The 26,868-nt window shown below is 43.4% G+C and overlaps 3 protein-coding genes across 4 annotated transcripts in view; all 3 read right to left on the bottom strand.

The window, feature by feature from the left end:
- Positions 1-41: 41 nt before the first annotated feature.
- Positions 42-7,738, bottom strand: fbxw2 (F-box and WD repeat domain containing 2). 2 transcript variants are annotated; one of them, XM_048259485.1, is made up of 8 exons: positions 7,179-7,738; positions 6,555-6,610; positions 5,919-6,428; positions 5,426-5,620; positions 3,984-4,117; positions 3,744-3,830; positions 2,271-2,440; positions 42-1,967 (listed from the first exon to the last, which is right to left on the bottom strand). In XM_048259485.1, the coding sequence occupies exons 3-8, from the start codon at positions 6,406-6,408 to the stop codon at positions 1,679-1,681; spliced, it is 1,365 nt and encodes a 454-aa protein (XP_048115442.1). In that variant the 5' UTR covers positions 6,409-6,428; positions 6,555-6,610; positions 7,179-7,738; the 3' UTR covers positions 42-1,678. The 2 variants fall into 2 exon arrangements, with proteins under 2 accessions (XP_048115442.1, XP_048115441.1); XM_048259484.1 differs by lacking the exon at positions 6,555-6,610.
- Positions 7,739-8,741: 1,003 nt separating this feature from the next.
- LOC125305004 lies at positions 8,742-11,033 on the bottom strand. Its single transcript, XM_048259586.1, has 4 exons — positions 10,926-11,033; positions 9,964-10,497; positions 9,535-9,639; positions 8,742-9,297 (listed from the first exon to the last, which is right to left on the bottom strand). Exons 2-4 carry the CDS (start codon positions 10,489-10,491, stop codon positions 8,800-8,802), a joined length of 1,131 nt encoding a protein of 376 aa, XP_048115543.1. The 5' UTR covers positions 10,492-10,497; positions 10,926-11,033; the 3' UTR covers positions 8,742-8,799.
- Positions 11,034-13,755: 2,722 nt separating this feature from the next.
- ncs1a (neuronal calcium sensor 1a) overlaps positions 13,756-26,868 on the bottom strand; it is an 18,599-nt gene continuing 5,486 nt past the window's right edge. The window contains exons 2-8 of the mRNA XM_048259921.1: positions 25,756-25,780; positions 18,898-19,036; positions 18,037-18,115; positions 17,405-17,493; positions 17,028-17,105; positions 16,432-16,532; positions 13,756-14,846 (exon numbers count right to left, since the gene is read on the bottom strand). Coding sequence (XP_048115878.1) covers positions 16,434-16,532; positions 17,028-17,105; positions 17,405-17,493; positions 18,037-18,115; positions 18,898-19,036; positions 25,756-25,780 — 509 coding nt within the window. The 3' untranslated portion in view covers positions 13,756-14,846; positions 16,432-16,433. The remainder of the gene's footprint in view (positions 14,847-16,431; positions 16,533-17,027; positions 17,106-17,404; positions 17,494-18,036; positions 18,116-18,897; positions 19,037-25,755; positions 25,781-26,868) is intronic.

Here is a 26,868-nt window from a genome sequence, read left to right as displayed (position 1 = left end):
TTATTAAAGCAAACACTCATTGGGGAACAAAGAGATTGTGCAAGAGTTAGCTACTTTCATTTATTTTAAAGGCAGCATATTTGACTTTTTTAACATCTAGCCAAGCCAGTCACACACTTTGAGATGGGTGGTCTGATTGTGCACTATGGCAGAAGAAAAGCTTAAAACAGTGCCTGACTCGCTCCTCTCTTCCCCCCCAGGTGCACATACAGTATTCTGTAAATTCATGACATGCATTTTTTAAGCAGTTTAATGCCTGCATTTCTTATCCACTCTTGTGGAAGACTTGTTACATACAATATCTGTGTATGTCACGGGCATGACCTCAAACCTGCCGTAACTTTCACTAATTAACCTGATCTGAATAACTCCGAACCAATTACTGGTACATAGAGGAGAGAAGGGATGCCAGAGCAAAAAGCCTCAGCCAAATAACCTAACTGCCCAAGCCAGTGCTTCCGGTTCTTAAACCAATTGTGCAGAGCTTAGGTAGTGGTAGTTGCTCACAATACTTTAAAATGATTAAAAAAAGACTACACATAGTAGTGTACACAGGTTTAGTAATGGGACTTGTGTGAGAAGAGCAGGGTTACGAGTACACCTCCTGCTCACGTACATTACATATTATTGCACCTTTACTAAAATGGCTCAGATGTTTGAAAAGTAAGTGTGTTTATGTAAGAAAGGCACAAGACTACAGAAAAAACAACCTCAAAACAACCCAGAAATGTTAAGAAACCCCCGTACATTGTCGAAGATGCACACGGTGGCTTTCTGAAAGTATTTTTTTAAAAAAAAAAAAAAAGAAAATGAGGATTACTTCACGTAGAGTGAAAGGAAGAATAGAGGAACAGCTAAATGTTGTCCGACCCAAAGGACTTTTATTTATCCATGCTTGACGTTTATAACAGTGTGTGGTGGTTAACTGGTTCTAATGTGAAGTTTTTTAACCTGTGCTGTTATGAATGGATGGATGGATGGATCTGTCGAAAAAAGACATTTAGCCACCAAAAAAAAAAAAAAAAAAAAAAATTAGAAACGTGGTACTTTAAGGCAACATCTCCTCCAGGATTTGCTCACCAGTAGTATTACGAGTCAAACACATGGCGTAATGAGGTGATTATGGCGATGGCTTCCTTTACTGTGAATCAACAGCTTGGCACAAACTCCAAGAGGCGAGGGTGGGTGGTGGGGCTTCAGGGCCTTCCTCATGTCAAGTTCATTCCCTTATGACCAAGGCGGTGCAGGCCGAGGGCCAGGGGTTAGACAGCACAGCTAGCACAACTGCTGCCCTCAGTCACCAACCACATCCTGTGGCCACATCACACCACCGAGTTTGTGCTGACATAGCGTGGGTTCCAGTTCGCTCTACTCACACTTTCTAAAAGCAGAATGAATGTGTATATGTGTGTGTGTGTACATGTGTCTTGTTTGTGAGAGCATGTATGTGTGAGTGTATGAAACTGCAAGTGTGTCAAAAAGTTGTAGAACCTAAAAGCAAAATAATTAATTATAATAAAAAATAAACCCCAAAAAACAAGAAGACTTTGGTCCATGCAATATCTAAGTTGGCTGTTTTTCTCGATTGTTTGTTTGTTTTGTTTTGAAGTCAAAGAGCACCCTTGGGTGGGCTGCCTCCTTCCTCCTGGCTTCGGTCTGAGCCAGGCTGCACGCGGCCCTATCCGTTCTCCTTCCACAGCACCAGGTGAATGCTATGGTCGGGCATGCTGGTGGCAAACACCAGGCCTGAGTCGTTCTGCCCGTCCAGTCCGTTAAGCCAGGCGGTGGTGCCCGGCAGGAAGCTGGAGCCACGTTTGGACTTGCGGTAGGCCGGCAGCGGCCAGCGGCCCGTGACGGACTCTGTCCTCAGGTCCATCACGTACAGGTAGCTGTGGTCGAACAGCAGGGCAAACACCTCGCCGAAGCTCAGCAGGGAGAGGTTGGTAAAGTCCTGTGTCTTGATAACCCTGAGCACCACGGCGGGAGAGAAGACACACATCGGAAACTTGGTGTTAGTGCTGAGATATGCGACAGATTGCTGTAGGTTGCGGCCTGAGCTTGGTATTTAAAGAAGCAAGCCATCTACACTCGGTTTTACTACAGTAAAGTAAAGAGAACACACAAGACAACATGATTTAGTCCTTCCATTTAATCACACTGCTTGCTGTGCCCATGCCAACACTCCGAAGAAAAGCTACTCACTAGGGAACTAAGAACCTGCCGAGACGGCTGCCGTGGCTGGCAGTCATGGCGACGGGCTCTAGGGTTACCTGATGATATCAAAGCTGGCAAAGTCCCACTGGTAGACACCCAGGTCCGAGCTGCAGATGATGTAGCGGCCGTCAAACTGCAGACGCGGCTGCAGGCCCACGCTCCGGTCCTCGGACACGGACAGGGTCTTCAAGCACTCGCAGTTGATCTCCCTACCGATGGGCCAGACCTGAGGGAACGCAGCCCTGTTTAATGCTCTTATTTGGAGCAACAGCAGTATTAAAGATGACATTTTCACAGTAACTAAGCCAGTGGCCTTACACTGACGTTACAAGTGTGCAATTTTCTCTCAGCTGAGCTCAATAGAGCTACCCCCTTGCAAAAAGATCATCTTTCTCAAAATACAGTGTTATGAGTGTTATGTATTAATAGTGGCTTTCGGCAACCGCTCAATGTCTTGCTTAGGTACACAGGTACACTTTACAAACCGTTCCAATTTTGAACAAAAAATGTGTTCTAAAGCCACAATCTGCATTTTCTCTAAAAGATCACAATATTGTGTGCACTACTTTGCTGAGACAACAATGCAGACCTTATTTTTTTGGTGACCCCAAAATGCATGTTTGTAGCTGCATTGTACAAGTATACTTCTGCCATTATGTGGCGGTCATATTACATACTGCTTTGTGGTATGTCAAGATTCTTTTATATGTCCATATTACTATCCCCACCCTTTCTACTGTATATTGCATCTTGCTTGGGTCTGTCCACGACCATGGCACCCTTGACAGGGACAACAAGGAAGCGATCATCCTCAGCTGCACTCCGAAATACAGGCTCAGTCCCTGCCCTGTCATACTTGATCATCCTTATCCTTAAGCACACTTTGTTGATATTTGATTTAGTTTTTATAGTATATTTAGTATTTTAGTATCATGTTTATCTTCTACTGTCTCTATTGTACAGTGGAGTTTTCTTATATGTATATTAAATTTCCCCTTGGCGATCAATAAAGTATCTATCTATCTATCATTAGATTTTTACCCTAGTGTGCCAGTGTGTGTGCATTTGTGTATATACACATGTGTACCTGCATGTGTGTCTGTGTTTGATTCTGTATGCATGTAATAGTGTGCACATTTGTGTGATTGCATAGTGTGAGCACTGACATTGTGTGTGTGTGTGTGTGTTTCATAATCTTGGGCACGATTTTCAAGTTATTCCACAAAAATGAGGGAATGACTTATTCCTTATCAACATAGTGGTGCTACATGCCCACCAAGTGTCATGTACCCCACTTTTCCAGATATCAAAGAAAAAGCAAAAATAAAAAAAAAATCTATATGACCCCACTGTGCTATCACTGCCATGGTCATAATAATGCCATTGTAGCTGACCCACTCAACCGAAGCCCTGTTCCTCAATTAGGAAACATTGACGAGCCTCCAGCCAGTGTATAAAAAAGCCACTAGAGACCCCTTGTGGCTAGATTGCATATCAACACATCAACTGAAAGTAAAAACCATGTTTACCTTGATCTCGTACTTATCAGCGCTCAGTAGGATGTAATCTCCTGGACTGTGCATCATGGACTCCACTTCGCACTTCTGAAGCAGAACCTGAGGGGCAGGGAAACACAAACACAAACATGCTCATTCACATTCAGGCCTCATAGAAAACTAGCCATCCACCATCTGAAAAACATCACAAGCACTCTCATGCCATCTCAAAGTATGCCAAAAGATGGGAGATGTGAGGTAAGGTGTGCCTACCTTGGTGACCCACTCGGTGTGCCCAGTGAACGTGTTCAGACAGGCCCCTGCTGAGAGCGCCCACACCTTCACGGAGAAATCGGCCGAGCCACTCACCAGGGTGTCAAGCTCGTCGTTGTAGTCCACACTGAACACTGTCAGAGACAGACAGAGAGGGACGAGGGCGAGGTGAGGGACAAGTCGGAAGGGGTGAGAGCAACAGGAGTGAAAGGAGAGAGGAGATAGCAGGGAGACGTGGGGGTGAATGGAGAGTGAAAATGGGCAAGGGGGGGGGGGGTCGGAGAGGGAGAGAAGAGTGGACCGTCAGCAGGCTTCGTTCTCCACTCACCCACGTCTCTCACAGCAGGACTCATCTCACCTCTTCCACTCCTGTCAGGAGGGAGTAGGTGGTTCTCTAACTCAAACATAACAATGGCCCTCCTGAGAAAATGTGTTCAGCAGGCAACTGAAATTATGTTCTCCACAATCAAAACAAAACTAAAACTATTTTTGTAGCCCAGGATATGATTTCTCTCATTATTTTCACATAAAAGCCTAATACAATTTAACATCTGCATTCTGCCATAATTACTATTGTGAAGCAATGAATGTGGTTTGAGTACTCTGCCTGGTAACTGAGACTGTCACACTTTAAAGACCTGGGGGCATACTATGAAGCAAGATTAGTGGACCTGGTATGTTGAACCTAAAGCCTGAAGGCATTTCTATACACACACACACACACACACACACACACACACACACACACACACACACAATACATATCTTAGAGAATAATAGCAGTTGCACAAAACTTTATCAAAAGACAACATGTAATATTTATATAACCACACAGATATAATTTAAACGTGTTCAAAGAAGATGCAGCAGAAACGCCATGGAAACTCGGAAAGGTCAAAAGGTCAATCCCAAATTCCGCAGACCTGTGGGAAAGGTCAGCAGGTTGCACATGGTCAGGCAGATTCTCAGAAGAGGCAGCAGTTCAAAAACTAATGTCGTCTCTGGTTTGTAATCAGGATTACACAAAAACCATAGGCCCAATTATCATGGAAGTTGGTTGAAATGTGTAACGTGGGTCAAGTAAGAAGCCATTACATTTTGGAGTGCATCCCACACACTTGCACAAATGTAGCTTTGCTTTCACAAATGTTGCAAAACAGAACATTAGCTTTACTTTCACTTGCAAGATACAGCATTAAAGGTCACTGTTGAGGCTTGGCGGAGGTAATGTGCGCACTCTACTGAGTGCCATTCTAGCTTGAAATAGGATTAGCTGAAGTCCCACTGAAAAGGTGCTTGAACATTGATCTCAACACAGATCTCATCATCTAAACACAGTAGGCTGAAGTCTAAATAAAGCTGGAGTCTGACTTCACTGCCTCTGTGATGTTTTCCTGCATGTCTGTAGCTGAGACTAAACAAGAGCCGAGATCAACACCCACCTGCCCCTGTGTGCCCGCGAAACTGCTGAATTTTGGCACCCGTGCTCCACTCCCAGCACGCAATGGTGTTGTCGAACGATCCGGTCACCAGCTTCTGCTCGTCAAATTTGACCGTGGCGCAAGTGTGGGTCTGGATCCCGTAAATGCACTGCCCAGTGCGGACATCCCAGAGCTTTGCAGAGAGGTCATCTGAGCCTGCAGCAGATCGTAACACATTCTGGTAAGGAGCACCGTCCCTGAAGCACCATCAGGCAAACAGTCACTACACATACAAGCTTCCAAAAGCATGTGCCTCAATCAGCATTAAAACGGTCAATTACACAAACACTCTACAACAAAAAATCAAATGTACATTCATTGTACAAATGTGAGGCAGTAATATTAAGTAACTAAATAACCAATTGCATCATATGGCAGTGTATTCACAAAGTACAACTTATCCAAATATATGATTAAATAGTATTTTTTCTTTTGCTTGTGGTGTTGCTCCTACCTGTGCAAAGGAGACCATCTTTGTAGTAGAGGGCATAGACCCGCGCACTGTGGCCGATCAGCGAGGACGTCTCAAAGGCATCCTCCTCCTGCAGCTGCCTCATGCGCAGCTTGGCCTTCAGGTAGATGCGCTTCCAGTGCAGCGCGTCCTGGATGGAGTCGTCGATGCGCCAGCCCAGGTCGCGGCACACGCCCTGCCACACCTCCGTGCACGCGCTGATCACCTTGTTCCACTGCTTGCACACCAGGCAGCAGGTGAGCAGCGTCTGAGGGTCCAGCCAGCGCAGCAGGTAGAAGGCCAGCTCCAAAGGCAGCAGGCGCAGGAAGTCCCTCTTCAGCAGCGTCTCCAGCCCATTGGACAGGTGGCGGAGCTGGGTGGCGCCGCTCAGGGAGATGAGGCGGTCCAGCGACTGGTTCCTCTGCTGGTCGCTCAGTGTGAGGTAGGCGGCGGAGACTGATTCCAGCCACCCCTCAAAGGCCGCCTTCTCCATGAGCACATCAGAGCGTCTACCTGTAGAGGGTGAACATGAGATCTCATCTTCAGACATCGTATTTGGGCCTGCGCCAGCATTTTGCTAGACATAAATTCACACTTCAAATGTATCAAGATTCCAAGGAACGGGCTGTGTATCATTACCTATGTCAGAATAGCCAGGCACAATTCTCTCTGAAATTAAGATCAAACTGAAACACCTAACGTCAGTAGCGAAGAACACTCTATGCAGTCATGATAAGTAGGCCTGACACATAAAACGTCCACTGGTCTAAGGAAAAGAATGACTTATTACACCTGGGGTAACATGCATTTTAAAAGGCTGCCAAAGCTAACTAAATGTGGAAATTGTACACTTAAGAGTGTACGTTATTGTCCATATTAATGATCCCATATGATACATGATGATGACACGTGGCTGTTATTCCGTAAAACAGATAATATTATCCAATAACTACAGTAGTCGGTAGCTGCATTAGCAATACGTTCAAGGCCTCCAAGCAGTCACAAGTGGTCTTGCTAGCCTCGCGCAATCGATGGAATGCAAATAGCTAAAGCAAGTTACAAAGATAGCTAGCTCACATTACCTTCTGTAATGCTGAGTTCAGCGAGATGCACTTCACTTTATCGGTTAATGTTTAGCCTAGTAAGTATTTTGCACCGATACAGTACTATACATTCCAGTTAGTGGCATCTTACGTTTGCAAAATTGAGATGTTATAAACAAGTATAAAGTATGCAAAGATTTGAATGTCTAGCGTTACTCACCATTTCCAGGAGAACGGGTATCGGTTGTGGACGTTATGCTAGCCAGCTAACAGATAGCAAGTTAGCTAGCTAGCTAAGCAAAACCGACGAGAATATTAGCGAAATTATGTTAGCGTCAACGATAAAAAGCCGTGTATTTGAATAATCGTAGTCTTGCCTTGATGATGTAGGACTCAGGTTATCTGAATACCATATGAAATACTTGTTCAATGACAGTAAAACGCGTTTAGACCTCTCAGTTGTCAAGTCGTTTTCGTTGGGTAGCTTCCTAGACCCAACTAGCTCATACTCCATCAAACTAGCTTGTGCTGGTGTAAGCTAGCTAGCTGTCTAGTTTGTAGACATAATGATTTATGAAAACCACCTCTATATTAAGAGATGCAACTAAAAAACAGCAAGCATCGCCGAGTGTTCTACATTTGTTTCTTCGTGCTGTAGCGTAATATTATTTCAAATCTACAAGTAAGTCGTTTCCATACTTAATTTGTTAGAGTTGAAACTGCAGCTAGCTAAACTGTTATTGTAAGCCACCGTCGCAAGACCACTAGTACAGTGAAGGCAAACAACACAACCCAATGCAGTGGTTAGTGTTTCAAAATAAAAGGTGCTGCTTTTCAGGATGTGCAGTATCGGTCAAGAGTGTAAATTGTTCAACAGTCAGCGAATAGCTTAAACGAACCTAATTGTGTTGAAGCTAAACAATTAACTGTAGCTTTTTTTAGATGAAGGAATTAATTGTTTATCATAATGTATTAGCATTCAATTTGGAAACGAAATTAGCCTTTTACAACTTCTGTAGCCTTCTGTAACTCCACGATGCAGGCTGCACTTATTTTTCTTGTAGACCTATTTTATTAGACGGTGCTACCATGCCCCAAGTCAATTATGTCGGGTCACTTCTGGAGAAAGGGGGAAATATAATAGCAAAACTGGGAGTGGACCTACTACAAAATCTAAATGTTTCTGGTGCTATAGCGAGCGAGCGGCAACATGAGTGATTGATTGGTCTTTCTTCCAAGAATTAGAAAGACATTCACAAGACTAGTTCAATTGTTTTGATGGTTTACAAGGCCTTATCTTATGTAGGCCCACGTCTTTGTTTATAAAGAAGTTGATAAGCCTACTACTAGAATACATAAAATATAAAAAATGGACATTTAACTTGACATGAGTACGTTCTTTGAAAAGATAAAGAAAGGAAACTATTATTGCTGCAGTTTTCATGGTGATCACTGGCAGGAAGTCATAAAAAGGAAATTGCCTGTAACACAGTCATGAGGTGTGTCCTTGGGTTGCCAGATGTGCATTTATGAGTCTCCACCTATGTTTGAAGTGTACCCCTCACCCAGGTGTAAAGGGGCAATAACTAAATATTGAAAAAGGTGTTCACTTGTGTCAGTAAATTATTTTAACGTAAAAAAGCAGATCATTTAATGGGATAATGAAATTTGTGGTCAGGTGTGTGTGTGTGTGTGTGTGTGGGGTTCCTCCTTAGCCATGGATCTCTACATTGGTTGGACTTGAATTTACACACAATAAAACAAGTCAAAGCAACGCTGCTGTTCATGTTTTTTATATTAATTTTAAGGAAGCAAAATCATGCAATCATGTAGGCTAAGGCTCATGGGCTGGTTACAGTCTTGTTCGATTTGATCCCTCTTTTGTGGGTGTTCCAACCCATCCTGTGCAGGATGCCAAGTCCTTTCTGTTTCTCCTGCTCAGCTATCTTCAGTTCATTCTGTTCTGCATGCTCCCTCAGTGTGACATCTTTCACTCTATCTTCCATCTGAGCAGAGGTCTTCATCTCTTTCTTCCTCCGTTTCTTCTCTGTCTTTTTAGCTTTCCGTCCTACTTTTGCCTGCCTTTTCATTTCAGCCCCTCGAACCCTCTTCTCCATTATGGCAATCTTTTTCAGTTCTTTCTGTCTAATTAACTCTACAGTGCTGTCTGTATGGTCCTCACCATTGCTTGGATCTGAATGTTGAGATGGGATGACCTCTCCTGCTGGGCCAACCTGAAGCAGCCCTCCTTGATTGGCAGCTGCTGATGTCTGTCCTCTGTTATCTGTGTGCCTGCCACACTCACACTTGTTTTTAAAAGCTCTGCTTGTGGAAGTCCACTGAGAGGGGAAAATATCAAAACAAAGCTTGTGAATATCGAACACATTTGCCTTACAATATTCTTTGTTTTATGCTTCTAGTCATAGTTTAAAGAGCAGGAGCTTCTTAATCATCAAATAGGCCTACATGATGTGACTCTGAAGGAACAGTGAACACTATAGGATTATTTTAGATTCTTTGTTTCATCAGAAACAAATAAACTAAATAAAATGAATGACATTTAAAAATCAAACTACCCGACGAGGAATATTGTTTTCAAATTTTCGAAAACTCCACCACTTCCTGCGTGTCCCACAGCAATTCTTGACTGCTCCTTCCATACGTTTCGTGTTGCTGGTGCTCTGAAGATTGAGACATGAATGCATAATAGATTGCCAATGACACATCAAGCTATGAATGTGACGGCACAGTAGAGGCTAGGCTTGGGAATCGGTTCGGAACCGGTTCCAAACGTTATCCATCGGAATCGTACACATCCACACGTTAACGATACCACTAACGATCCCAATACAAAGCTTTGTTTTAGAAATTTTTAATTTTTTAGAAATTTTAAAGCATTCAACTACTGTATTGATATTGCACACTTGGTATTCATTCTCTAAAACTGACTATGAAATAACACCTGGTGCTGAACAAAAGAATAAAATCGTGAAGAAATATCTCACCTCTCTCACTACTTGATTTCTCAACTCCTCCATCATCTTTTTTCGCTTTATCATCACAGACATCACTGTAGACAGCAAAGCAGCTTCTCTCTCCTGCATATACCTGTCCCAATCCATTCTTTCGTGCACTCTCTCCCTCTCCAGAACTATCTTCTCCATTTCAAACTCTTCGTTTCTTTCTATTAGTTGACACTGCAGTTTCATCTCTTTTTGTTTAAGAGCGTTGAAACGCTGCTTGATCTCCATTTGGTCAGTTGTCAAGTGCTCCTGATTTACTTCTGTTGAGCGTTCGTCATTGTTGTTCATCTCTCTGTCAGTGAAGTCCTTTGGCAAGCACTTGATCCTGCACTGTGATCTGTCTGTGACAGATTGGTTAATGTGCCTGAGGGACTTCATTAGTGTGTCAATTTCACCAGTCTCTTCCCTGAGAAAGTCTTGCATCCTCCCAAGTGCTTGATCAATTTTAGATTTTGAATGACAAAATTGTTCCACTTCAAATGTTTCCTGGGCAGCGCCTTCTTCCTTCATCTCCTCCTACCATTAAAAACAATGTTAGCCTACCGGTACTCTGCTTTCCACTTGCGTGGGTCATTTGTGTCTTTCCCCCGGTACTGATTGGTAACCTAGGCTATTTGCTTCGGGCTCAAATTTAAACATTTTTTCATGAATGTGCATTCTGCTATAGCCTATATGTGTTAAACATCGTTTGACGGAAACCAATGATTTTCAAACTGGATATCATCGTTGGAATCGCATCTTTATGTTGATACGGCATGATGGCACATAGGCCTATGATGCGGTAGGCCCTCCTAGTTCTTATAGCCTAGGCTATGTCAACCAATTAACCATAGCAATAACAATCGTGTGCCGGTGTGAAACTAGCATACGCGAAGGCAGTCTAATTAGTCTATTTTATGTGGCCTATTGACTTGATAGCCTGATCACCTAGTGTCTATACTTACCTCTGAATCAGACGTGTGTGGCAAGGCCAAAATGTCTGTAGGCCTAGCCTAACCCACCTGAAGGAATGTGTGACTGTTGCCTAGTGGCCTGTAGGCCGAGTTATTTCGAATGTTTGACTGTTTCTATGTAATTTCTTTTATTTAGCATCGACTCTACAGAACCGATGGAATGCTGCTGTGAAGACTAACGGAGTTGCTCAGTTAGGCTAATAACAGAGGTTCAAGCGGTAATCAAGGATCTTTGCTAATAATAACAACTACTGGAGAATGTAATTCCAGGGAATTACGAGTGCACGGAAATGCTAAAATGGCTACTGAATGAAATATTGTTGAATATTGTCTAAAAGTAAAAAGATGGAGGGTGTCATAGTTGATGACAACTGACAGTTGGAATGGACGAACAGTTAAATAGTTGAGTAGTTTAAATAGTTACATTATTTTATAGCGAATTATTGTATTGAGGACTTATTGTGAAGTTGAAGTTGAGGACAAAGGAAACAGTTGACAGGGAGTCAAAGTTGATGACAACTGACTGTTGCTAGAGTAGTTATGGTGGTTGCTATGCTGGTTGCTAGGTTCATGATGTTGGTTGCTATGTTTTAATTGTGAATGTGGTTGCTAGGCTGTTGCTAGGGTACTTGAAGTCGTTGCTAGGTTGTTGCTAGGGTGTCCATGGTGGCTACTATCAGAAATAAAGGAGTTAAGGCCCATTCACACCAAGAACGATAACAATAACTATAACTATAAATAAATATCGTTCTCGTTAATATGAATGACGACGTTCACACATAAACTATAACGATAACGACATGAAGAACGATATCGTTGGGGATCACTTTCAGAGCGATTTTCATAACGATAAAATGCTAATAGCCAATCAGAACCCATCGAATTTTAGCCGTCACATTCATTAACACAAGGAGAGACTTTGTTTATCATTGTTCAGTGTGAACGCTTTTATCGTTATGGATATAGTTATCATTATCGTTATCGTTCTTGGTGTGAATGGGCCTTTACTACAGTGGTTTGCTAGTATAATCATCTTGGTTGCTATGGAAACTGACATAGATGCTTAATTTCAATGGTTGCTAAATTGGTTGCTAGGTAGGTGGTGGTTTAATATAGTAGGCTAGAGGCATAGTTGATGATAACTGACAGTTGGAATAGTTGAACAGTTAAATAGTTGGATAGTTTAAATGGTTAACTTATTTAATAGGGAATTATTGTAGTGGAGACTTTTATTTTGAAACAGTTAAACAGGATCTGTAGTCTTAAGAGAGCCAGATTGTATGCTTAAAGCCTGAGACAGACAGTTGCTGGAGGTGGCCGGAACCATCTGGCTCTGGCCGGAACACTTGGCATCGGCAATGTTAAGTATATGGGGAAATTTTCAGTAGTTTTTAATTAATAGTTCAAAAAGACATTCCACACCTGTCCTAAGTAAGACCTACGTAACGCAGTTTGAATGAAGTTTCTACGTTAAATGGTTGAAGCCGCATTAAACGCGTGAAGTTTCTACGTTAAACGGTTGAAGCAGCATTAAACGCGTGAAGTTTCTACGTTAAACGGTGGAAGCCGCATTAAACGTGTGAAGTTTCTACGTTAAACGGTGGAAGCCGCGTTAAACGCGGAAAAAGCGTTAAAAGAAGAATAAAAAGAGGAACGGTAGATTGCATTGTCATGCGCTCTAATAATGGCCTAGGCCACAGATGGCTGGTAGGCCTAACTAAAGAGTATTTGCCTAGGCTACACTGAGTGTTGCTCGATTAAAAAAGAAAAGAAAAGATAAAGAAAGCAATGCCGCAAGATTTTGCGTCGCTACAATCCTTAGCGGCGCTATCGGCTTTCCTTTCATAGTCCCGTGCCAACAACAGTTGTGCTCTTTCAATTTTTGTTGCAGACCCTATGTAAAGCTCTACGATAGGGGTCTTTTGCTGTGCTTTATTCTCACCACGAGTGTATAATAAACTAAATTATTGCATCTCGTTGAAGCAGAGATTTTGCAGTCCATTTTAGTTGTGAGATTGTAGGGGCTATCATTTTGAAGTCCCTCCACTCGGCGGCCATATACCAACGTTTTATGGGCACTCATCGGGCACAGTCTTTGGGTCGAACTGCGCGTGCGCAAGGCTTCACGACACCAATCTTGCTCCAGTGGCGAGATCACAACACATGATTGGCAGGATGTCTTCACAACGCACCATATGATTGGCTCAATGTATTCACATCACACCACATGATTGGCTCAATGTATTCACATGTCGACGTTTTGCCGAGGAAGGGGTGGGATATGTGTAGACAACAGGCCATATTGGCGTGACAAACTAGCCCCATGCATTTCTATGGAGTATTTTTTGAGTGCTGTGTCTCCACATTAGAAAGTCTCTGGCTTTAACTTGTCACTGACGTTGGCTTGAACACAATGTAATAGTAATGTCAAACAGTGCAATATTGTTGATGACCAGCAGAGAGCAGTGCATTTAAAAGTAATTCAGAGACGTATATGGCTCTGAAGTAATTGATAGGAGTAGGCCTATGAGTTTAAACTCATGATATTTTGTGAGAGAAGAAAACGTCTTGAATTGATATGACAAGAGTGACTTCAAATTTAGGTAATAATAGCCATACACTTACACAGACAACTCTCTTATTCACCCTAAAATATACATAGGCAGTAGGCCTATTAATATGGATGGTCAAAACGGGCAAAATTGACAAAGATAGCTCACTTCCTGGTGCTGTCACCAAGTAGGGACAGGAATAAAATTCTATAATTTCCATAGGACACTTCCTCCCATTGCATATTTTCACAGAAATGACAGGTGACCTGTTTAATGTATTATATTTCTTTAATACATGGTGGATACTGTATTTACATCATGTTTAATTTAGTGCATGGGAATAACACTCGAGTCTTCACTACATGATGGCAATAAATGAATGGGTAAGTCCACCACTTTGTCACTGTACAGTTCCTATGGACTTTTAAGATGGCAACTGTGGGAAGGCTAAATGTGCTGTACATAGAACCTGGCTCATTTGGACAGTAAGATGGGCTGTGCATGTGATGATGAAGAACCCCTATTAAGAGTAAAAAAACGTTTGGTGCATTGGGTATAATACACAAAGGCTTTCTCTTTCACAATGACAGGCCTGCTCCGAATAGAAAAATAATACTTTTCACGTCAAACACAGTTTCTGATTGTGCAGTGAGGAATTCCAATCAAGCTCAGTGCTTTTCATCATAGAGTTCAGGAGGAACATCAGAAGCCACAACAATTATGTGAAATTCATGAGCAAACAAGGTTGTGTTCACTAAGAAGACTGAAGTCTGTTTATCCAGTCTCCCTATTTTGGCATAGCCACAGTACAATGATGTTAAGCTGTACAGTCCAGTACATGTATTAGTTCAACTATTTGTTTATTGTTTTATCTAAACCTTCTGCAGGTCATGTCAGTTGATCAAGTGAGTGTTTGATGTGGTGTATACTACATGTACCTGTGTGAGGCTGTATTCTTTACCAACTGACCAAAGGTAAACTCACACTAGAACTGAAAAGACTTTAGGAGGAGTCCTGATATCAACAAATAATTCTGTAGTCCCTCTGCATCCACATCCGAAGCAGGTCAACTCTCAAGGTCAGGGCTCCCGTTGAAGTGTCCTCACTTTGCTTCTTTTTTGTCAATAGTTTATCATCCAAAAGCCAATGTCACATAGAGATGCAGCACAGCACAGCATAGCTGCTAACACTGTCTGTTTGAATGTTTTTTTCAACCGTGAAAATGAGATTATTGAAGCCAGACGTCTGATCTAGCTACTGCATTCACAATGCAGCACAAGAACTCCATGTCCCACCAGGTACAGGGAAAGATAGTCTGTGCCTCAGAGGACACAAAGACACAGCAGCCACCCGCAGGCACCTGCGGAACAGAACAGAACAAAGAGCGCTAAAAGATGAGGCAACATGCGAGGGAAATCAGGCTTATTTGGGTCATGATAGGGCAATGCGGACAAGAAAGTAGACACTTTACTTAACAGCCAACATCTACTGGACAGCAGGGATGAAAGTGGGGAGAGAATGCCATCTGTTAACATTCAAGCTCAGTATGTAAAATGGTTACTGAACATCACCAAATCCAACCTCTAACCTTAACCAGAATGTGTAGTTATCAGAGTGTCAATGATAATCGGAGCCTCTTTAGATAGTATAGTCTGTGGGTGGACTATCCAAGTAAAGTTTGACTGAAAGTAGTTTTGAATTCTTGCCAGTACTACCACAACCTTAGATCTCCTCTAGATATCAGTACTACTACAACCTTAGATCTCCAGATATCAGTACTACCACAACCTTAGATCTCCTCTAGATATCAGTACTACTACAACTTTAGATCTCTAGATATTAGCAGGGAAGCCAACCTTTTAGTTCAGCTTGAAGTGAGATTTGTTACAGATAAAAGTGTGCCACATAGTGCACAGGAAAAACTTTGAACACATCTTAATAGTTTACATTAATGAATGTATTATTATTTGTAGAGGATTCATCAGGACCTGCTATCTGGACCTTATCTTATCTGGCTCAAACTGTACTGTCCATGAGTTGGTATTATTTAAAAGCATGTTAAAAAAATATATAGTTGATATACAGTATGCATTTAGTAAAAATTAAAAGTGGCATTCCACTATTTCTTAAAACATATCATTTCTAAACTCACCTCTCATGTTACCAAATAGTGCAACTGTCATGTTAGTTTGTTTCAGTCTGTCAGTCTGATATTTCTTAAATGAAGATAGATTAGAAGATAATGTAACAGTGGAGTGTGTTCCTTGACACAGTTTAGTTGGTCAGTTATTGGTTGATAAATAAGACACTGTTGTGCATTCGTTTTGAGACAGAGTTAGATGCGCTCACAGACAGGAGCCTAATATGTAGCTGCCAGTTTTAAATCCACCTTATGTCTGCCTTAATACATAGATCTCGTTGGCAGCTTCATTTAAAAATCACAAGAACATCGGAGGATGCGTAGACAAAATGTTAGCGTGAGAAAGGCATGTGTGCTAATATGTAGCTGCCAGTTTTAAATCCACCTTATGTCTGCCTTAATACACAGATCTCGTTGGCAGCTTCATTTAAAAATCACAAATACATCGGAGGATGCGTAGACGAAATGTCAGCGTGAGAAAAGGCATGTGTGGTGTGAGGGAGTGTCAGTAGCATGAGTTGGCAGCCCTGGTTTTGGCAGGCAGTTCCCCTCTCTTTTTGGTATTGCGTACCGCCACTGAATCATTTAGCGGTACATAGTACTGGTCCATACCGGCCTACTTTCACCCTTGCTCGACAGTCAATTGAGTACAGCATTGTAACAACCCAGAACAGACACTTATTCCACAGCTAAGATTACAGAGAGCTTTTGTTTGAATCCAATAACAATTCTTAAGTTTTACATTTGATGGCTTGAGACAAGCTTGGACTGTGACAAGGAGAATTTCTGACATTCTGGCAGATACCTCTAAACCAGGCCGTCGTAGAGGGACAGGGCCTGGACGATGGACGGGTCGGCCTTGGAACCCTCCTGGAACTCATGCAGCGTCAGCATCCCGTCGGCATTCTGATGACAATGGGTCAGCCATCAAAACACGCAAATCGCATAAATCATCCCAATCCCAAATCTCCCTCTCATTTTTCAAAGTCTTAATAATAAAACACTTAGTTGCTTTGGTTCCAAGTCATGACAGAATAGAAATGAATGTGTCATTAGGATATGAACAGTGAAGGGTATGTGTGTAGATTTTGGTCACGGTTGGAGTTTGGAGTGCATGAGCTGTTTGGGAGAGCATGAACTATTCTATTTTATATCCTTTGTCTCTCGGCCAACATGTAAAAAGCTAAAGGAAAGCTGAGGTGATGTGTGAAATGCAATCTGCTGGGGAATAAACTGCAGTTTGTAAAACAGGGTGAAAGACTAAAGAGAGAGAGAGAGCTGAAATGATAGTTATATAAGTTACGTAACTAATCATAACGTATGTATGAACTCTGAGTAAAAATATGATGTGAAAGGAAGACTGATACAATGTGCAAGTGCAAATGCAAGCGAGACACGTACCTTATCCATCATGGCAAAGATGCGATCCACTCTCTTCTCGGGAGTGTTCTCTTCCTCGGGTAACTCCACTGTGTTTCCCTGCCGTCAGACAACCACGTGGAGGGACAGGAGGAAATACAGAGCACAGTCATGAGACAGATGCAGCGATGCATGGAGAGTGCTGAAGAGGCCTTAACTAACCACACGGCTCAGCAAAGGCCTCATCATCCACCTGCAAATGCTTAATCCATAATGTCTAGATGAACTATCACATGGAGGAGATCAGAGCACAACAGGACAGAACAATGCATCTGCAGCCCGTGAGTCTTCACTAACTCACACTGCTGGCACGTGTGGTTATGCAGTCAGCCGTGCCGTGCACAAAACAAATGACTCACCACCATCTGGTAAATGGCATCCACGATGTTCAGCATCTCGTCTCGAGTGATGTAGCCATCGTTGTCGAGATCGTAAAGTTTAAAAGCCCCTGCAATAACAATTAATGAAGGGCCTTAGGAAACGGTAACAGTATTGTTTATTATGCTTAACTGACAAATGACAGATGCTTAACTGACAACACTCATTGTGATTTACTCTGATTTATTCTGATTGCTCAACAAGACGATATTATAGTGCATAAACTATAAACTGTGTGTTTGTGTGTGTGTGTGTGTGTGTGTGTGTACGCACACACATACTGTCTTAGTGTAAGTCTGTGTTTTGGGTGTATGTCTCTGTATACATATTAGTAGAGTATGTGTAGTGTAACCAATATGATTGAATATGTGTGCAAGCAAATATAGCCAGCGATAATACCAAACAATGCATACTATCCCATGTGATGGTGTGGTTGGAGGTCATAATGCATACTATGCCATGTGATGGTATGGTCGGAGGTCATAATGCATACTATGCCATGTGATGGTGTGGTTGGAGGTCACAATGCATACTATGCCATGTGATGGTGTGGTTGGAGGTCACAATGCATACTATGCTATGTGATGGTGTGGTTGGAGGTCACAAGACTTACATCTGAGCTTCTCATCCAGTGTCCCTCTGGAGGTGACTGACAAGGCCTGGATGAATTCTGAGAACTCGATGCGCCCATCCTGCCGAGAAAAAAAGATTCAAAAGCCCATTTTACAAATGACTGAGAGGGACATGGCATACAGGGCCTCGGGTCTGTGTCAGTAAAGCAGAGATGAGGACAACCCTTCCCGTCATTGCAAGCCAATGGAACTTTCTCATGAATGAAACATAAGAGGTACCTTTAGAGGTGATAAATGTACTACGATGAAAATTATACCCTAAACTTTAAATAGTTGATGAATGTCAACCCCAAACAGATGGGTCCACCGTCTTATGAGCTGAGATTCTGCTTAAAAAGGGAGTTTTACATCATGTTATTTGAAGTGTAGAGAGAAGCTATTGGCTCAGCTGTGTGATGGCAGGCTGATGCCATGAGAGGAACATCTCAGGATGTGACTAAAGCTGGGAGGATCGAGGAGGGCTTTCTATGACAGTTATAGGCCTCCTCTATGTTTGTACTCATGACACCTACACACATACATCTCCACCACAGACAACAGCAGACACCAACAAGCACAAACTACATAGAGCATCTCAACTCAAAAAAATGATGCAACAGCAGCTCAGACCTAGGATTTGTCAGCCCTGTGGGTTGATATCACCCCCACAACACACAGATGCTGGAGTCCCTCTAGTTCTCCCATCATGACTACTTGAATGCAGTGCATTCTGAAACCTTGGGTGAGAAATGCACTCACCCGTATTATATAGAATAACATTCTTTCTATAAAGCCCTCAATGGCGCACAAAAATGTCAGCAAGCTACAAATGCAAACCTTGTAATTACAGTATGGTCTCTTACCTTATTCTCATCAAACACGTTAAAGACGAAGCTGGCAAACTTGGTGGGGTCTCCGAAGGGAAAGAACTGCTTGTAGATCTTCTGAAAACCTGCAGAGTCCAGCTGCCCACTGGGACAATCCTTAATGAAGCCTTTATACCTGAGCACAACAACATGAGAGGAACCTTTACACCTGTATCATTATAGAGTCAGAAATATCATTACAGAGATACAGAATAATAAAACAAAATGCTGCAAACCCGCATCTATGGCATTACAAGCCATCAGCAATCATATCAGGATAAATTAAAATCGTATCCATGCCAACCTGCTCTAAAGCAGTTCTAAGTTATTTTTGAAAGCCAAGAACATTACCAATGCAATCAGCTTACAATAGCCATTTCCCCTCATGATAGAAAGGAAGACAGAATGTGAACAGAGCCAGGGGGACCAAACAAAGCATGGACATGGTAAAGGCAAATAAACGTCAGGGCAGGGAGGCAAGACAACCACATGGCAGGGGCAACATTTCACCCCAACAAAGCAGATTGCTTAAAAGGTGCCATGTGTAAGAATTGAGGTAAAAATATCCAAAAAATGAGCTACACGCATCAAAAGAATGAGAAGAAATAAGGGCGATGATGTCATTAAAAAAATGACAAGGTATAGTGCTGCAGAATTAGCATGCTAAATTACTAGCCACCGCCCGACAGGTGTCATAATACCAGTTGTTTAACACACCTCACCTAACACAGTTACCTGTGTGTTAATCGTGATGCATTAACAAACAGGAGACTGAGACAGCTCATTAGGTAATATGCCATAACTGCTTCAAAGTGCCTATTAGCACAGAGGTGCAGGATACATTGGAAAATGAGCATGTTCCTGAGCACTTCATTTAGATAACCTTCCCTTCTTTTATTACCTTGACCATTGATGCATGGGTGGAATCAATTCAAGCATCAATTAAAGCACAGCTAAGCTGGAAAAAAACATTGCATCATAGACACAGAGTTAACAAAATGACAACATGTACAATGTGGTTTGATTGTTTGTTTATCCACGATTTTTAATGAATAGGGCATGTTGTTGCTGTATGTGCTCAGAAAAAAAAAATCAATATATATTCTCCTATTCAAGCATTATATCTCAAGCAGAGAGGCATAGTCTCTGGTGAGCATCAATCCATTTCTCTCTATTGAGTTGACAGAAGGACACAGAACTGCATTCTTGCCAAATCCCACTCATGCCTACTGTAGATACCTGAGAAGAGAATATGTCTCTGTGAATGCCAGATCGATCCTGCAACAAAAGGCTGCTCTGACACTGTATGGGGCTCTAGTGTTAATACTGATGCTGCTGCCATAAACAATGAATCAAGATGGAACTATAAACCATGATGGAACATGAATGGCTATGAAGGAGTGTGTGTGTGTGTGTGTGTGGGGGCACACGGATGTGGCGTGTGTTTGTTTGATGTGTGTGTTCTCTCAGTGTGTTTATATTTGTGTGTGAAAGTGTGAGTGTTCATTCATGTGTGTGTGGGCAAGCATGCTGGTGTGTCTGCAGTAGGACCACCATGGCTCTGGAGAGATAGGAAATGTTTCCTGTTCACTTTTCCTGAGGATTAAGCTTATATCAGACAAACTAACCTTTTTAATTGCCCTTGGGGTACCTGTGTCGATTTCTGTCTAAACTTAATGGGAATGGTGAAAGCCAATCAATATATTTGTCTTCAAACCCACCAAGACCAAAATTAGACACCATATCTTAATGCAAAATGTACATGATTTGAATAACAATATGATGTTAAATATTCAGTCTTCTATGTAGTTTTAAGGATTTATTTTAACAGAATGTTAAACAGGTGCTAACACAGCTTATGACAGTGCTGGAGTATGCTTTTTATATATACTTCCATCATCGGCCTTTGAAAAGGGGTAGGGTATAAAATCTCTGTAGGATGTCCAAGGCTGGCATCTTTGATTTTCTCAGGAGTATTCTGCACTCAGCCAGCAGCATATTAGTTTAGCATAACTTATAGAAGCTGGCCTTGAACCTGTCAAAAACAACCTGAAAGCCTGGCCCAGCGAAACTGCTGAGCTAGAAAATAAATGAAACATAAAATGCCTTTTTTCTGGCCTTTCTCTTCTGTAAGTAATGAGATGGGAGATGTAGGTTATTTTTGGCACAATGTCAATTCTGAACCATGTGCAAGAAAACAATGCTACAATGCTATGGACCTTTAGAATTGCCAGATATTAACTTTACTTGACTGAACTTTGCTTGACTCTTATTTCCCAATGCTCCATCCTCACCCCTAATTTCTATATTGAGCGTGGCAATATCCCCCTTTCTCACATTTTTGCCTGTGTTGCAAAGCTCAGCCAATGGGTGCCTGCCTGTTTACGTAGACAAAGAAAGGTGAAGGAGGAGGACTTTGGCTTTTCTGCCGTCGTGACCCTGGTCAGTCTCCCGCCCATCTCAGCTGGAGCTCTCAGAAGGGCAGACGAGGAGTCAGAGGAGGCGAGTGTTAACATAGTGAAGCACTCTTCTGACTCCCTCCTGGGTGTAGGCTGCTGGAGCCATAAACGTCCCTCCCCGTGACCTCAAATAGCTCAGCCGGTGACCAGGCTAATGCCTTCAGTTAGTCGCGCTGGTATGTGCTATTACTGGGGGATGATATTAGAGTGATTGACACAATTAGGGTTGGGGCACAGACAGAGACACAGCATGTCACTGGGGTTATCTTCAGTTCAAGGCTAAATGGGATGGGGTGTGGAGAATCATCTCTCTGATGGGTACTGGTATGTGTGTGTGTGTGTGTGTGTGTGTGTGTGTGTGTGTGTGTGTGTGTGTGTGTGTGTGAGTGAGAGTGAGTGAGTGTGTGTGTGTGTGTGTGTGGAGGAGGGGTGTTACAGGGTAACACAAGGAAGCAGATGACTGTGGGGGTTGTCAAAGAGACAGCCCAATGCCTCTGCTTTTTAATACATAGCACTATCAGAGCTTCGTATCAGAGCTTCCCCACTGTCCAACCAAATAAATCAGTCATCACTCACCAAACTCTCACTGTGTCCATTGAGAACACATGTAGTTAGTTTATATTTGTTGATGATGTTAGGGAGAATCAGTGGCACAGCGAATGATCAACTCAGCCCCTGACTAATAAACTCCTTTATTCTGACTAAGAATCAGGTGGGAATTCAGCCAAGCAATTTGGCTTCTATTGTTCTAGATGTATTATCAGTGGCATATTAACATTTATCTCTCTTTCGAATTCCCAGTAGACCCAATATGCAGGCATGCTGACTGAGATGGATAAACAGCAGTAACATGTGAATGACAATGCCTTTTTGAAGCCTGAAGGCAGTCAGAAAAGATAGTCTGGTACTCTGGATTATGGATATGCCTGCCTATTGGTCCCAGCCCTTTTTTGCTGGAATTATAGTCTGGAAATGCACTTTACCAGATCAATCATTGGGCCATTGTGAGTGGCCTACCAATCTGCGACCATTGGTGTGATTTTAAATGAAACTTCTTATTTTGAAAATGCAGTTCCAACAATGACGGCAGAGTTAGAGCTTGAGAAGCGATACAAACAGTAGTAGCTCTAGCTTCAAATAGGAAGGATTTGAAGCTAGAGCAAAAAAAATGTCTACAATGTTCATCAATCCCAATGTAGAGGAGGAGGAATCTGTGTTTACATCCGTGACGAATGGTGCCGGGACACTGTAGTAGTATGCAAACACTGCTCACCACTGGCAGAGTTTATGATCATAAAGTGCCGTCCTTTTTACCTGCCAAGGGAAATTACTGCGATTCTGCTAGTCGCAGTATACATCCCGCCTACCAACAACAACAGCGATAAGAACGCGGCTCTTAGTGAACTGTACCAGGCTGTCAGTGAACAACAGACGGCACACCCAGACGGTTTCACCATCTTCACTGGAGATTTTAACCATGCTGATCTAAAAACTGTACTTCCAAAGCTACACCAGCATGTTGATTTTCCAACAAGAGGAGATAACATCCTGGACCTGGTCTACACTACACACAAAGGAGCATACAAAGCCACCCCTCCCCCACATTGGACTTTTCAGACCATATCACTGTTATGCTAATGCCCGCGATACAGACAAAGGGTAAAAGCGAACAAAACGGTTCGTAAGCAGGTAAAAGTGTGGCCTGGGGGCCTCCGATGCTCTTCAAGACTGCTTTGACACAACAGACTGGGAAATGTTTAAGCAGGCAGCCACCTACAACAACCGGACAGACATAGAGGAGTATACAGACACTGTAACCTCTTACATCACCAAGTGCATCGATGATGTGACCCACACAAAAGACATCATCACTGGCTAACTGGAAGCCATGGCTGACAGGGGATGTCCTCAGGCTGCTGAGGGCCAGAGACAAAGCCTACAGAGCTGGGGATGAAGCTGGCATGAAAACAGCGAGAGCCAACCTGTCCCGTGGCATCAAGGAAGCAAAAAAGGAATACACTCACAAGATAACCACCCACTTCAAAGACAGCAGGAACTCACAAAGCCTATGGCAGGGCATTCAGGCCCTCACGGACTACAAGCCCGCGCCACAGAGCTGTGAGAGCAACATCCCTCTGCTCAACAACCTGAACCGCTTCTTTGCTCGCTTTGAAGCACAAAACAGCACCTGCCCACAGAAGACCCATCCCCCTCTACATGAGCAGCCCCTGTGCCTCTCTGCCGACAGCGTGAAGAGGACACTTGCTGCTATCAACACCCGTAAGGCAACAGGTCCAGACAACATCCCAGGTCGTGCGCTGAAGGACTGCGCAGGGGAGCTTAAGGATGTCTTCACAGACATCTTTAACACTTCCCTGAAGCAAGCCATCGTCCCATCATGTTTCAAAGCTGCCACCATCATACCTGTGCCGAAGAAAACTGCTCCATCCTGCTTCAATGACTACCGCCCTGTGGCACTGACACCCATCATCATGAAGTGCTTTGAGCGGCTTGTCATGTCACATATCAAAGCCATTCTCCCCCCCACCCTGGACCCCTTCCAGTTTGCATACCGAGCCAAGCGGTCTACAGAGGATGCAATCTGCTCTGCCCTCCACCCAGCCCTCACCCACCTGGAAAAAAGAGACTCATATGTGAGATTGCTGTTTATAGACTTCAGTTCTGCATTCAACACCATAATACCACAACAACTCATCTGCAAACTCGACAAACTGGGACTCAGTACCTACCTCTGCAACTGGCTACTGGACTTCCTCTGTCAGAGGCCCCAAGTAGTAATGTGTTGGCAACAATACCTCAAGCAGCATCACACTGAGCACAGGGGCCCCCAAGGCTGCGTGCTCAGTCCGCTGCTCTTCACCCTGCTGACGATGACTGCACTGCAACCTACAGCAACAATCACATAGTGAAATTTGCTGACGACACAACTCTGGTGGGTCTCATCACCAAGGGCTTACGAGACTCAATACAGGTTGGAGGTCGACCATCTGACCACGTGGTGCAGGGACAACAACCTCCTGCTGAACGCCAGCAAGACCAAAGAGATTGTTGTTGACTTCCGGAGAGGTCACACCCAACACCTGCCACTGACCATCGACGGTGCTGTGGTGGAGAGCGCAGCAGCACCAAATTCCTGGGGTGCACATCAGTGAAGACCTCTCCTGGACCACCAACACTGCATCACTGGCTAAGAGAGCTCAGCGCCGCCTGTACTTCCCGCGGAAACTCAGGCGCAGCAAGTGCTCCACCAGCCATCATGACCACATTCTACCGAGGCACCATTGAGAGCATCCTCTCCAGCTGTATCGCTGTGGGATGGAAGCTGCACTGAATACAACAGGAAAGCCCTGCTGCGCATAGTGAACACAGCTGGAAGGATCATTGGTGCTTCACTCCCTCCCTGAAGGACATTTACACCACCCACCTCACCCGCTATAGGCTGACCAAAATTGTGAGTGATGCAAGTCACCCCGGCCACAATCTGTTTGATCTACTGCCCTCTGGGAAGAGGTACAGAAGCCTGCGCTCCCGCACTACCAGACTCACCAACAGCTTCATACACCAAGCTGTAAGGATGCTGAACTCTCTCCCTCCCTCTCCCCTCCACCCCTCAGCTACATAACATCCTGGACATTGGACCCACAATGGTCAGCCTGCACTACCTCCATTTGCACACTTGAACACTTGCACACTTGTACACTTTACAACTTGGTGTTGTTGTCCTGAAAACACAACACTTCTGCTGCTCTTACATAACTTGCAACCACTATGCCACTTTTCTTTATTACTCAGGTCAAACAGAACTACCCAAGCCTCTTATTGGCCTGACTTTGCACTAGTTTTTTTACTGACTGTCTATGCACAATTTCAACAAAATTTTGCTGCTCTTATTTTTTCATTATTATATGTGACCTCTTATTTACTTATTTACTTACTTTTTTGTTTACTTGAATGTTATGTTTGTCTGTGGACTTAAAATTGGTAAAATATGTCTTGTCTTCACCGTGGGATAGTGAGAAACGTAATTTCGATCTCTTTGTATGTCTGGAACATGTGAAGAAATTGACAATAAAGCTGACTTTGACTTTGACTTTGACTTTGACTTTGACTTTGAGTGGTGGTCCAGTGGTTTCAAAATGAAGCCGAGATCTAACCTCGATGCGACGAATGGGCGTCCAGTGGAGCGTGGCCAGTCCCTACTCATGAAGAGACTTTGAGTCTGGTGGTTATACCACTCTAAGGATAAAGTGCTCTGACCTCTCAAATAACACACACAAATGTGTTAATTAACGAGAACAGAGCTAATGGAGAGAAGGATGAGAAACAGAGAAGAAGGATGGATGGACGGATGGATGAAATAAAAGAAAGCACTTACCACTGCTGCACTTCCTTTTCCGTGACTGTGGAGAAACAGAAAAAAGCACAATCTTAGCAGAGTGGGACAGCAACACAAACACTGACGGCAATATTTCTCTATAGATCAGACCTGAATTCATCACAAAGGAATTACTGCTCCTAAAAGAGACACAAACAAGAGAGACAGTTTTGCAAGTCAAGGTAAAAAGTCTGCCTGGCACGGAAAAAGCCAAACAGTAAACATCCTTCACTCTGTACATCAGGCCTGCCGTTACTTTCCCCTTCAGCAGATCTTACACAACAGCACTAAAGTGCACTACGGAGAGAGCTTTCGGCTCAGGAAGTTGTGTTCATCCCGAGTTCTCCCTCTCAGACAGCTACTTTACGAGCGCTGCTCTTGAGTGGCAGACACATACTGCGGTGGGGGTTAGTGTCACTCAAGCTCAGTCAAGAGCCGCCGGGCCGCCACAGTCCATCTTATACCTGGCCTTGACAGTGACACCTCCGCCACTGCCACAGCGGTTGCTGTTGGCGGGATACGACAAAGTCTCGCATGCATGACGTGACGTGACAGACCATGAAATTGACACCCTCTAGTCTACAGAACGCCATCCTGCTTAGCCTGGCATCACTTTTCTGAACACGCTCTTTCAGCAGGAACACACACGCACGCACGCACACACACACACACACACACACACACACACACACACACACACACACACACACACACACATCCCGTGTTATATTGGGCCATGTGCATCCACATAAGGAGGAAGACACAAAAAGCAGAGTGGGTGAGGCAATACTGTTGTCACGGCAAGAGAAAGCAGAAAGGGGAGGAGGAGGAGGAGGAGGAGGAGGAAGAGGAGGAAGTGGATGGGGAGATTGCAGTAAGAAAGGAATGGGGTGAATGCATGAGGGCACGAGGGGGAAAGATGTAAACAGATAGCTGTCAAGAGGAAAAGGGAAAGACGAGAGCAAAGAGGTGTGAAGATGGTGTGTTCAGGGAAAATCTGGAGATGGGAGTCAAGAGATGCAAGCCATAGCTAAGCTGTGGTCTGTCAGTGTGGTATACTGCATTTCATATTGGTAGCTTCTCTTGAACATGTACATCTCCACAGATACTTAT

This window comes from Alosa alosa, chromosome 12 (assembly GCF_017589495.1).
Source record: "Alosa alosa isolate M-15738 ecotype Scorff River chromosome 12, AALO_Geno_1.1, whole genome shotgun sequence".
NCBI classification, from domain to species: Eukaryota; Metazoa; Chordata; class Actinopteri; order Clupeiformes; family Clupeidae; genus Alosa; species Alosa alosa.
The sequence above is the reverse complement of the archived record's forward strand: the minus strand, read 5'-3'. Positions and strand labels throughout refer to the sequence as shown.

Excerpts from the sequence above, each read along its gene's own strand:
- fbxw2 (XM_048259485.1), bottom strand. The coding sequence starts at position 6,408 with ATGGAGAAGGCGGCCTTTGAGGGGTGGCTGGAATCAGTCTCCGCCGCC. Across the intron at positions 5,621-5,918 it reads AGATGGTCTCCTTTGCACAG|GCTCAGATGACCTCTCTGCA; the intron begins GTAGGAGCAACA and ends GATCTGCTGCAG. Across the intron at positions 1,968-2,270 it reads GCCAGCTTTGATATCATCAG|GGTTATCAAGACACAGGACT; the intron begins GTAACCCTAGAG and ends CGTGGTGCTCAG.
- LOC125305004 (XM_048259586.1), bottom strand. The coding sequence starts at position 10,491 with ATGAAGGAAGAAGGCGCTGCCCAGGAAACATTTGAAGTGGAACAATTT. Across the intron at positions 9,640-9,963 it reads GAAATCAAGTAGTGAGAGAG|AGCACCAGCAACACGAAACG; the intron begins GTGAGATATTTC and ends CTCAATCTTCAG. Across the intron at positions 9,298-9,534 it reads AAAACAATATTCCTCGTCGG|TGGACTTCCACAAGCAGAGC; the intron begins GTAGTTTGATTT and ends TTCCCCTCTCAG.